At 37.1% G+C, this 13,692-nt stretch overlaps 1 protein-coding gene across 1 annotated transcript; it reads left to right on the forward strand.

Moving 5' to 3' along the window:
* Positions 1-9,679: 9,679 nt before the first annotated feature.
* On the forward strand, positions 9,680-10,886 carry OFP13 (ovate family protein 13). Its single transcript, XM_088968047.1, has one exon. The coding sequence runs from the start codon at positions 10,037-10,039 to the stop codon at positions 10,799-10,801; it is 765 nt and encodes a 254-aa protein (XP_088824173.1). The 5' UTR covers positions 9,680-10,036; the 3' UTR covers positions 10,802-10,886.
* Positions 10,887-13,692: the final 2,806 nt, after the last annotated feature.

Below are 13,692 nucleotides of genomic sequence, written 5' to 3' on the forward strand. Positions count from 1 at the left end.
ATATTGCCAATAGGATACAATCAGAATTGAGTTCCAACTAGTAACTTGCACCAGAAAACCGAATCACCTCTATTATACATCCAAAATAATCAAAATGTTAGAAGAGCCATTCATTGGGGTTTTCATATCTCTCCCAACTTTCCAGACTGTTTCTAGGCTATGTTTTATCTCCACTTGATTGGCACAAATGTCTCTATGGGCAAGATTTGTCCTAAGAGTTTTCCACACTTGCCCATTGACTCTATCCTAGCCAGACTAACTACATAGATGACTTGGCAAGAGTCTAATTAATACACATATGACATCTCCACATGTGATTTTCTGAAAAACAAAATAAAAAAAAAAAAAAACACATATTGTGTGTAGTGTTCATATGTAGAAACTCATCCTATGATGATGATGATGATTGTACCACTGGTCACATGGCGTTTGTTTGGCATCGTTGCCGTTGCTCCAGAAAATGGTGATACATCAGTGTTACATCAGAAAAATGGTGTTACAGGAAATGTCTGTTTGTTTGGAACCGTTTTTTCATAAAAACAGTGCTCCAAGCCCTGCCTTAGAAATCAAAAAGGTGTGGTTGGAGCAATGCCAAATTTAGTGTTTCTTGGACCTGTAGCTTGTTGCTGCTAACAGGAACATGAGGTGGCAGTGACAGTAACATGATGTGGCACTGGATAATAGGTACTAATGCTGAAAATATTTCCTAGAGCATTGGTACCAAACAGAAATATTGCTGTTACTCCAAGAAACGACTTACCTGACAGTAACGTTTCCAAACAAACACAATAAAAAAAAGATACGGTTTTCTTAATGCTTTCAACCCACACACCAGAAGCACTATTTTATGAGAAAATGATACTATATCTGCAGTATCGATGCCAAACATATACATAGACTTACACTTATGAACCATGAGGACCTATGGTCACTCAGCCCATCATTATTCAATAGGTTTGATTTTATCATCTCCTGCATCAGTATTTTGGGCCTGGATTATTGTAAACACACGTTGCATTGCTTTATTTCCTGGATGTTAGAAATTAAAAACTGATAAAATGTCCATGCACTTGACTAAGTAGTTAGTGAATGTCCGGAGTAGTTAGTGAATGCCCGGAGAATGATCACTGATGATCTAATTACATTCATGGAACTAAATTTAAAATTGAATAATCTCATACGCTACCCGTATCTATTCAATACGACAACTTTGACCTTAGGAGGACAATCCTGGTTGGAACTTCTCATTGAAAGGGTCCATCCAAAGAAATCAACACAGCCCACATTTAAGTCCAAATATTTTATACCAATGGACTTAATAAATATAAAACTTCATAAACAACTCGATAGAGTAGTCTAAAAGATGAAAACATTAATTTCCAACAGATAATAGATTATTGCCATTTCAAAGCATTTACAAATTACAACCAAAAGAGAATCAGACTCCACAAAGACAAATCTCCAACTCAGAGAAATATCCTACTTCTAAGTTCAGCCTCCACAGCAGCACTACACATGGTCACAAGCAGCAAGACATGCATTTTGTTAGAACGAACCACACATGATGCATCGATGAGTACTGCTACATATATACATCAAATCTACCCATGGCAATTGGTCTTCATACCTGCAGCAAAAGAAGATTTACAAAAGGTGTCAGTAGCGTTATTATGGGTCTGAATCACTGATACGTTGAAGCACCCACTCTAGGGTTTTAATCTGATTTTGGAACACGGTTCTACAAATACACTACAAACAAAACTACCGGTCAAGCCAAGAAAACCAACTGCTGTTGATTTTGACCATCCGACTTGCTTGAACAATTAAATACCCCAAAGAGACACAAATACAACAGTTGTTGTCATCGGGCAAGACCAAACAAATGATATATGGTTTGCTCATGCTCTAAACAAATAACAAAGAATAATTCCTAACTATTTTCTTCTCAGAGTAGGGAGCATAAACTGCAAATTTATAAATGCCAGAGAGAGAGAGAGGGGACAATAAAGCCAATGATACTTTATTAATTGTACATGAGTTACAACAAGAGCTCATAATTATGTTAAATACCAAAAAAAGTATGAAAACTCTGCACACAGTCAGCATGGGAATAACTCCCATTTGGTGAATCTTGACTCTTTTCTTCATGGTTTTGCCTTTAATTTTCTGCCATTTGGTAGGGGGTTGTTCCAACACTGAAAATTTATGATGGATTCCAAGATTGACATAGATGACTTGGACGGATCTCCAGAAAGTAAAAACTCTGCACACAGTCGGCATGGGAACAACTCCCTATAAATTTATAACATACATGTACAGGAGATGTTCCTAATGTATAACTGAATGTACTGAATTTTTTCTTACAATAAATCCAGGTTTCCTTTGGCTTAGGAGGAATCATCCTAACCCCTTATTAAAACTAGTGACAACATTATCAAAATGAGATGAAATAAGAGAAAGCTCAAGAATGAAATAATTAAGTAGAGAATAATAATAATAATAATACTTTTGATGATGATGAGGCCACTACCCACTAGGAAGGAATCCTCATCCTAGAATATAAATGCCTAATTAAAAGGACTAAGAGAAGCTATAGAAGAGAGAAGTCAAATCTTTTTTTTTTTTTTGCTCTGAAAGCCAAAGGCTAGCTAGGTTCATTGCTGCATATATCTTCAAAAATACATGTGCAAGAAAATCAGGAATTATATGATGAGCTTCCCGATTGTGTGTACCAAAATAAAGAAGATTAAGCACACCGAACTGAGCAATATTCTACGTAGTATGCCAACAGTATATATATTCACCATCTTCTAAATATACGCATCTAGCTCCCTCTAAGATGATGGAAGAAAGGCCCAATTCCCATGCAAACTTCAGCTCTCTGTAGAAAGAAAAAATTGCTTAAACAACTTCAGGACGCCATCCCCATTTACTTTGATAACTGTCTCGCTGGTTAGGAGGACACAAATTAAAAGGTGAAACATTATATAGATGGTATGTTTCATGTATGCATGAGTCGCTGCTTACGGCTTAATTATTTTGCTGGTTCAACTTAGATATCTCGTCTATCTGTGCATTTGCCGCTACAATCACTGAGAGAGAACTCCAACCATTATGAAAAGGGCTTATTATCATAAACTCTTCTTCACTTTTCCCCCATTTCTTTTAAACTTACCCGGCCTGACTTTTCAAAATCTCTAGAGATCTATTGCAAATTTACTATACGGTCCTTCCCTTTGGGTTTGTCATGAATGAAAACTGTTTGATGATGAAGTTTACCTTAATTACTACCCTTGAGTTGGATTTGGGGATTCATCTCTTCATCCAAATAGGCTTGGGACTTTTGGGTTGGAGGACGAAGGACAAAATAAGATTTTTTTTTGTTTTCTTACAGGCATGTTTTATTTTTTAAACGATTTTTTAACAGAGGATCAGGGTTAGTTTGGCCATTAAAAATAACTACTGGCCTAGCTAGCCAACTTCTGTTGATGGTCACTAATGGTGACTCGATGGAAGGTAAGTTTTAAATAATATAACCCTATAAAAAGTAATAAAAAAGATTATTAAAATAAATATAAGGTGAAAGTTAGAATCTCCCTTATGATGGATTTATGGTATTTGAATTAAAGGAGATATAATGCCAACAAAAAAAAATATCACATAGGAAATAGGATTACCAAAATTAAGAATAAAAAAATATAATTGATATTCAAAATATTTACAAAAAACCAAAAAAACAACTCTTAGGAAATTATTTAACCAAAATAGTAATAAAGGGCAGGTGAAGGAAAAGAAAGAAGAGACAGATAAAATGGCTGGAGTTTTGGCATGATCCTAAGACAGGATAATCTTCAGAAAGGAATGATTTTCTCTAGAGACCATTATAGATGCTTTTAGTATCAGAAGGATTTTTGATTGGAATGTACAGCATGATGAAAAATGAAAAGAAGACAATTTCATGTTATTATGCTTTTCTTTCATGAAGAAAACAGAATGATTCTAGTTTTAAGGTGGTAAAGAAAGTGGGCTTTAAGGATCAATCACCTAGATTTATAAAATGCCCATGTTTTTAGCTCTACAATCAAACAACAAGTTAAAAGGACTATTGGGCTTCACTGTACATTTATTTATTGTTTCTATGTATTTTATTAACAAAATAGTAATATAGCTCATATAAAAACAAGAGAAGAGTCATATCTATTGTATAAAGGGAAAATTACAAGTCATACTTCAGGTTTTGTCTTCAAAGCAAATACAAGATAAAAGGAATATATTCTTTTTTGTACTATTTTTATTGGTGCAACAATTACTGCAATAATGGTTGTATGTATTAAAATCCAGACTGTAAACTTATTTTCACAATATTTAGTTCCCAAAACATATTCAGCAGAGTTGTAAAAGAAAATCATTATTTCTCGCATGCTAAGTCTCAATTCCATTTAGCAATTGCAATAATTTGTACAAGTGGCATATGCCATCCTTTTGTCTTATTGATGACCATCACTAGTTGGAAAAACTATGTATCATACTAGTGAACTGCAATACTTGAATAATTAACAAGTTTTCATTCTGTCAAATCAAGTATAAAACTGTAAATCAGCTCCAGTTCCTGCAAGACCATCAAGCACCTGGTTTCCTTTCATTTCTTCATGATGCATCACATAGTTTAGATTAATGGTGATGTTTTCTTCCCACCAACATACTAGATTGAATAAAGCTTTCTCTTAATCTGAAGTGATATCGGTAGTAGTAAATTTCTAGAAATTAAATCATCACGACACTACTAAAGTGTGTCATTACTTGTAATGGCATTTGAAATATTAAGTTGATCTATAGATCAAAAAGGACCTTTCCTACTAATTAACAGAAGGTTTCAACTTTCAATATATATTTTGAGCTATGAGAAAGAATGACCCTCATCTAAATCAGGTAAATTGGTGTATCTATTGATATGGTCAATTGTTGTAATTCTGCTTGGTTATACACCAGACCATTCTCCTCACTCCCTCCCTATGAGAATTTCAGCTTGGGAGAGACTCATAGGGACTCAAATCAAGTTACAGATTTTTATCTCAAGTTTGATTGCTGATGCACTTTGTACACAAGGATTTCCTTAGTAAATTGTGTTGGTTAATTATTATGAATGATGATGCTGAGGTAGGTAAATATGCTAGAATGCAGTATTTTCTCTATTTCCCTTCCACTAGAACGTTAAATTTCTGTTTCTTAATGTTTCTTTCTCTAAGGCTATGCTTGTTTTGAAGGAAAAAGTAGGGAAAGGTAGGGAAACCATGAAGGGAAAGGTAGGGACCCTACTTTTTCCTTCAAACCAAATACAGCCTAATGGAAAGAACCTTCCCATTATACCTTTTTTATTGATGATCTTGAATGGGCCATGACCCAAATTATCACTGAAACCAACAATCTTAAGCACCCAACTAAATACAAAACTTTTGATGACTTAACTTGAAGGGAACTCTAATGTGCTGTAATCAGAACTGGTAGCTAACTGACACAGTTTCTACAGGATCTTGATAGATGAAAGCCCAAAATAGATCTTCCTATACATCACCATATATTTTCATATCACAAGTCTCTTCTCAACATCCCTCTTCCAAGTAGTCTATGTCACGAAAGAACAATCAAGAAAATTAAGGGTAATGTTGAGGAGGAGAAAATGCAACACATGGTGGGGTACTGGCTAGAGTAAAAAAGCACTCTATAGAAATGACTACTCTGGAGGATCTCCTGTCACAGGGATACCCTATAGCCCGATTTTTATCCTCTATTTTCCAGAATCAATTTCCGTAACTTTGTTTTGGGTTCCATTAGTACTACCTGCTAAATTGCTACATTCTTGTCATTGTTCGTTAGAAAAATGAAGTACACACAAGGGCTTAGAGCCAACCCATTGAAAATCTCTTCAAGGAAAAAGCTAGAAGCTTTATGCTTATCAAGGGAAAGATTCTTTTTGTAGTCAATTTTGTTCCCCAACAAACTATAGGAGCAGAGTAGATAATGGACAGAAGTATGTCATGCAGGAAGGAATCTTTACCTGAGAATGGTACACTTCATGGAAAACCAGTAGATAATTAGGTGAAAGAATGTGGTATTGATTTGAACTAAAGAAACAAAATTAAGATATTTCTCTTCCATGTCGAAGGATTTAAGTCAATGGTTATGATCATGTCGATTAAGGTGGTGAGACAATTATATTATTGGATTTAATAGCTAGGTTTAAGTCAAGATTAATTTTGATAATCCTACAATAATGGGTTATAAAAGAAAAATATCATCTCCATCTCAGGGAGGAACAACTCTAACTACCTCTATAAAACAAGTAAATCAACAGACTAATAAAAGTTATGGAATCCCTAAAAATAATTCTTGGAGTTGCAATCCCACCAGATGGCCTAGTGAATAAAGTCTGTTGTATATGGCGTTTCCATGTTCTTTCCTTAACTTGTTCCTTTCGCTACTTGTAATTCTTGTCTTCCATCAATGTCTTTTCATCCAAGGAAACTGTAGCTATATAAAACTAATTTATGAGGGGAAGAATCCCTGCAATTTAACATATAAAAATGAGTACTTTAATACTGACTTGTGCAATGAAAATGGTGGTATATATATATATATATATCTACTTAGATGACTGGCACTCTGAACTACTTTGTTTTTGGCTTCTACCAAAAGAATAAGGAAATAGTTTGTTTTTTGGCTGGAAACTGACTACCATTCTGGTTTTAACAAACTATGTTATAGAAAAGACTTAAGAGGTCATTCTTTGCTAGCTCCTTAAGCAAATGTTACACTTGGCAGCTGATGTGGCACCCCAACTTGTAGTTACATATTTTGCCAAATTAGTACTTTTATCTCCCACATGTCCTTGTCTTCATTAACCAGTGGACAGAATAATTTTGACAGAAAAAAAAAAAAAAGAAAAACATCATGCATGGTATATATATAGTACCTTTAGTGATACTGATCCAGACGACCCATTTGATCAAGCATTGTTTGGTATAGATAAGGGAATTGTACTTAATAAAGATGGGTTCAAGGGTTGATTATTTTATAGTTTTAGGTTGTTGTTTTGTTAAGGGGCGGCTAAACATCCATGAAACCAATGGGCTGGAATTCCTGCAAGATGGCCCTAGAACATGTCAGTCATTAGTTCTCTCATCTGACTTATACACTGTATGTTCCACCTGATGATCAGAGTTTATGTTTCTCCCAGTTCATCATCTTTCTGTGACAAAAATCTATTGGAAAAAAGCAGGATAGGGGCCAGGGTGGTTAGATTATTAAGCCAATCAGAACCTCAATGTACCATTTCCATTCATGGCTGGAGGAAGTAACAGAGATTCCCTCTAGCTACAATCATGGATCGTATTTCTGTAGGGGAGACACAGTGACATAGCATCCAAACATGCTTCTTTGTTTTATATTGTTCTTAGTTGGAAAAGCCATGATCAGACCACTCAATCTACAGATTCCAACCGAAAGATCTAGCTCGATTATCTTAGTTGCATGAACCAACACTGTAACTGCAGGTTGATTTAAATATTGTGTTGTTAATGGTGGTGCATGCTAATTGGAACAGTAGTGTGGATTCATGTCAAACTGAAACCAGACCGTATCAGAGTTATAACTGTGGTTCAACCAATGGTCTGAAATGGGTACGTAATTCCAATGGTTTCATGTACATATCAGGCAAGGTTCCTAAACCAAATTTAATTTTGTGTAACTATGATCCTAATTAAGTTGAGGGGAATCCATCAGAGGTCGGGTTTCAACTTTCAAGGAGGGAAATTTAACAAAACCAGATGGTTTAGGTTCTATAGGGTTGCTTTTATGTGTATTATTAGCTTGCCTCTTCTGAAATTAATGAATCAAATAATGAGGGTTTGTATGGCTGATCCTGATTTTGCCTGTCAAAGACAAACAAAATCATTAAAAAACTCATCTTGACTTTGCAACATATCTGTGTAATGTCCCAACAAACAATTGGCTCTAAAAGTCTAGAACCCTACTTTACACTATGATGCTCTATACTAATAATCCACACACTATAATAAATAATAAACTAATAATCCTCATTAAAATCTCATAATCTTCAAATCCAAACAATTCCCATATAAGGGTTTTGCAAAACCAATGGCGCTCCAAAGAATACCAATAACTAGAAGAAAGAGAAAAACTGATATTATTCTTCTAATGCAAAGCTGGCTAACGGCTATCTAACAAGGGACCCCAACACATGAGAAGCTAGTACACATTTAGTGGTTAGATTGGTATCTACTCAACGCCTATACCCCACAGTGTATGTCCTATTGACATTAATATACTGGTGAGAAGTTCCTCCTCCTCAGATAAGGGTCCCCTTTCTAAATTGTGACCCCTTCTGTTTTGTCTGCAAATAAAAATCATGGCTGTGCTACTCGCTAGAACCAATTTCGTGCTACAAGGTGTATCTGTCAGTTAATAAATAGGTGAGACCCACCACTCTTTGGCATCTAGCATTACACTTGGTACTTCATTTCAGGGGTGAACGTATAGGGGACCCACAACAAACAAATATCACTGCTATCTTGGCCATTAAATTTGAATTACGGTTAATGCCACAGAAAAAGGAATATAAAACCCTACGTATTGAACAGTATAGTAGATTCACTGTATAGACGCAGTACATGAAAGGGGTGGAGATGGGTCGGATCTGTTTGGATAGAAAAATGGGATTCATCTGTCAATTTGATTGAGTTATTGATGAAATGGATATGGAGAATCGAAGACCAAATGGGTTCACGGTTGTGGTCAATGCTTGCCACCTCAAGGCTCATATGTAACAATGTGTCAACGACGGGATTGGAATCCATTAAATAAGCTAAGCCATCATGCTTCTATGGCATGAATCTTCAGGATTCTATTAAAGCTGAGCAGAAATTAATTTTGAGGACTAGACATTGAAGGTCCCTTAGGCCCGCCAGATATTGACTGAGCATAATGGGCACTATGGGCCTGGGCTTAACATTGAAGCCTGTTGAAGGGACAGAAGGGTTGATCAACTTGATCTAGATTCTAGTAGCATTTGAAAAAAGTAAGTCTAGTTCTTAAAACTACGCCCATCTTAATCTTTATGCTAATTTCAACGCCCTGCTAGGTCAAAACACTTTTTCCCATGAAAAGGTCTTGGCCTGAATCATGATGGGCTTGGGTGGAGCCCGGCCCGGCCCGGCCCGGCCTTTGCAATCCCATGTGACATTCATTGGAAACCCTAGACCTAGAATTACGAAATAGATCATTTAATGGAGAAAAAGACTAAAATGTAAGGATTTAAAAGCAAGCAAGCAAAGTAATAAATGGAAACTCCTCTTTCAGCTTCTCCCCGGTCTCAATCTCCCTCTTAAAGACATAAGGAAAAGCGTGACAAACGGTTAACTCTTAAATGGATCACGATTTTCTCCTCCATGTGCCCTTTTTCCTCTGTTTTTTTTTCTTGGGTTCTTTCTAATTTATCCATTTTTATATAAACAAATATATATAGAGAGAGAGAAGAACAATTGTGGTTTCCTTTACTTTCATAGCCAAGAGAAAGGGCCAAAAATGTAAAATAAGTCCCCAATGCACCCATTTAGAAAACCGACAAAATACAAACTACAGACACTAAACAATTACACAATTGTTTTGTAAAGAGAGCAGATTAGGGGGGTTCTCCTTCTACTCAGCAAGATTTGCTTTTAAAAAATGGTTAGATGAAATATTATAAAAATAGACACCTAAAAGTACTATAATATTGAATAGGGCCATTGAATAACATTGAATTCTCCAAACCTGCAATTAAATACACGCATGAAAGACCCCACCAGCCCCTCTTCCTGCTTCCATCTTCACCCACTGGTCTCCTCTACCTCTCCTTTAAAATCCCCTCCTGCAACCCTTCTGACCTCCATTAATGCCAAAGGTTGGAAGCTCATTTACAAACCCAAGAATTATACAGGCCTCACTTCTCAAACAAAGGCTGTAGGCTGAGAGAGATCCCATGGGAAAGAAGATGATGAAGCTTCCTTCTATCTTTAAGGGCAAAGACATAAAGGCTTCATGGCAGTGGCCCTCTTGCAAGCACCCCAAGACCCTCTCTTTCCGAGCCGGCGAAGACATGTTCAAGACCGTTAACTCGGTTTTCTTTGATCCAGGCGACATGACCACTACGCCGGAGTCGTGGTTTACCAACTCATCGGAGTCTGGGAGCTTCTCAACGGCGTCGGAGGACTCCAGAGGTGAATCATTAGAGATGGTCATTCGTGGGTTGCGATCGGAGAGGCTGTTCTTTGAGCCTGGCGAGACAAATTCAATCCTGGAGGAGTCCAAGCCAGGCGAGTTCCCATTCAAGGAGAGCGTGGTGTTGGCGATGGAGTCTCAGGATCCGTACGTGGACTTCAGGACGTCAATGGAGGAGATGGTGGAGGCTCATGGATTGAAGGACTGGGAATGCCTGGAGGAGTTATTAGGATGGTATTTGAGGGTGAATGGAAAGAAGACTCATGGCTTCATATTTGGAGCATTTATTGATTTGCTTATCAGTCTTGCTTCATCTTCATCTTCTACTTCATCTCTTTCCTCTCCTTCTTCTCCTTCCTTGTCGTCTTCACTGAGAAGAGAGAAGGAGGTCCAGGAAGTAGCCAACGATTTATGCTTAAGAGAGAAAGAGGATGGTTCATGCTTAACAGAGGAAGAAAGTATTTCAACCTCAAGAGAGGAAGACGTTGATGCTTTATGCTTAAGAGATTTGTTCGCTATATCTTAAGTTCTGCTACTTCAATGTATCGTTCTTTCTGTACAGTAGTAGGCTGAGGAGAATGAATAGTGAAACATCGATCAATCATCATATATGATCAGGTCTCCTTCCCTCTCTCTCTCTCTCTCTCTCTCTCTCTCTATTCTGTGTGTTTGTGCGTGGGATGCATCTGTGATCTGTCTGCACGACTTGACTGTATGCCCAGTTGACAACGGCAGACGTGCGTGTGAACCCAGGCATATTTATTGAGACAAATTACATTTTTTGCTTAAATTGCTCCGTCCTCTGTAAATTGGAGGGAAGTTTGAAGACGACGACGTTGTAATATTTGATGATCCAGTGGTCCAATATCCATCTATTCCTCATCTGGGTTTATGTTGCTTGAGTCGTTTTCTAGCTTCATACAGTCTTATGGGGTTAATTAGCAGTTATATAATTAGATGCATTAATCTATAGATAGCCATCACTTAGGTGGGTCCCGCTCAAGTGATCTACTGCATCAGATTCCAATTTGAGCGGATGATCATAGCTACCATCCAAACCAGTTTGGACAACGTAGATTGCAGAGTGACCATCACTTTGGTCTCTCTAGCAGTTGAAGAGACCAAAATATAGCATTCCTGGTGGAAAGCAAGAAGCTAACTAGCTAACAAAACCCAGGAAATTAAAGAAACAAACATCTTTTAATTTTGATTTCATGGCGGAAATGGTTAGATACTCAAGGCAGTTGAATCATTTAAAGCAGTAGTCAATTCTTTCGAACTGCATCTATTGACATGTTTTAAGATGAAAACTCATGTGGGGTTGAGTTCTCACCTTTTCTGATTTCCCTTGTAAAGTTGTGAAGTTTGCTGATCAATAAGTTCGGTCAATATGCACAAATAACGATTGTGGGTATCTGCAGCTGGGAAACCAGTTGTGAGACTCAACACCAACGTGAATACGTGAGATGGGTTTGCTTATAGCTGGGGTGTCGTGTACAAAAAAGCTTCAGTCGTTCAGTGTTTCAGGCAAGCGGGGAATCTTAGAACGGAGCCAAGGTTACAGCCAAAAAGTGTTTCATATTTTTCCGAGCAAATGTACAGTTTAATTCATATTTATTGTCAGAACGCGCACACACACAGCCCTCTCTCTTTCTCTCTCTCGCTTACCAGTTACCACAGACCCTCTCCCTCTCTCTCTCTCTAGATCTCTGACAAGTAACAAAACCAGAAAAGCAACAAAGGGAGAAAATGGAGACGGACTCCGGCTTTTGAGCTGGAGTTTGCTTGCACGAAATCCATCGTAACAAGCAAGAAAGAAGCAACAGAAGAGTTTGCACTTGACGAACAGTTGAGCAAGAAAAACTTTGCTCCTTTTAGGTTGTACCTACAGTGTGATTTTTTATGGTGGATGACAAAACAAAGCTCTGGTTAACATACTTCCACACATGAATTAGTTGTGTTGGGATTTCCTCACACCCACTTCACATCACATCGCAGCCGCACATCAGTCTTTCATTCATGAGGAGATGTTCTCAATGCATGGCTGATAGTGCATTGAAATGGGTGTAAGGAAGGAATCCGGATTCAAATTCGTTTTTCATCCTACTGTTAGCGCTAGGGCTAGAGAGTATACCAGTGTTCAAACAGGTTTAATTTGCCACTGATGGCTGCATTAGGGCATGTTTAACCAACAATAATGCCCCAATTAGTCATCAAGTGTACATTACCCCACGAGCTCAATTTGTCTGTTTGGAAAAAAAGCTTGGGCTGTTTCACACGATTTATTACCCCGCTTTTCATTTTCTTTTCTTTTTTTTTAACCTCAAAGGAGGAGCGACCACCTTAAAATTTTATTTATCAATATCAAATATAAAAAGGTATTACAGGTAGGACATAACCCGCCTTGCCCCAAACCCAAAATACAAATCTCTCAACCTAAGTTTCTCAGCCTAGCCCAAAAGAAAAATACAAATAAGATTATCTTAAATTGGGCAAACCTATAAGATCTTCAAAAACTAACTTTCTTAATTGATCTAAGGTACCTGAAATGGCGTTGAAACTGTGAATCCTTTCAGCAACTCACCCATTTTAGCTAAACAATCTGTTGGTTTATTTGCTTCACCGTATACATGTTTTAAGGAGAAGTTGCAGAAGTCAAAAAGCCTTTTAATTTCTACTACATAGTAATGAATACTCCATGGGATAACAAATGAATTGAAAAGGCTTACCACTTTTCATTTTCTCTTTAGTTAATAGATTATTGATTGTAGTTACTCTTTTACCCACACCTTGCTGCCCAATGCAGATTTCTGATTTCCACTGCAGAGTTATAAACATTCAAAAAGTCAAAAAATCACCCTCTATGCATCCATACCTACCTGTGAATTGGCATCAATTCCGAGCTGACACCTACCCCAAATGTACTTTAAACTTACAAATTCTGACCCTGGGCTGAACCATTATTTTCCCTTCCTTTCTTTTTTTAAGTTTTGACCAATCAAAACCCACCAAAAAATTTTGATAAATTCCACTGATTGGTTAACACATTTATGATTGATCATGATTTTTTCATCGAACATTGGTTAAATAGCCTCTAATGCATGCATATCAAATAATGCAGCTCATCAGATCCGGATTAATACATTGTAGTTTTTTCGCATAAATATATGCTTCTAAACATCACTTACCTTCTTCCTGGCCCAATTGGATCCATGATTGCTATTTTTGCAAGCATCGATGGTGATATAAGATAAACCAATTCATCAACCAAGGGGTCCTTGATGGCTATTATTGCTTGGTGTTAATGGTGACATGAGAAAGATTTAGAAATACCAACACAATGAATTAGCCTCAGAAGGAGAAAAGAAAAAAACTTGATACATGCAATGGGTTAAGAAATTAGCTGTGGTGCAGCAT

The sequence above is a fragment of the Nelumbo lutea genome, chromosome 2 (genome assembly GCF_056320005.1).
Source record: "Nelumbo lutea isolate HS-2025 chromosome 2, American lotus-T2T, whole genome shotgun sequence".
NCBI classification, from domain to species: domain Eukaryota; kingdom Viridiplantae; phylum Streptophyta; class Magnoliopsida; order Proteales; family Nelumbonaceae; genus Nelumbo; species Nelumbo lutea.

Excerpts from the sequence above, each read along its gene's own strand:
- OFP13 (XM_088968047.1), top strand. The coding sequence starts at position 10,037 with ATGGGAAAGAAGATGATGAAGCTTCCTTCTATCTTTAAGGGCAAAGAC.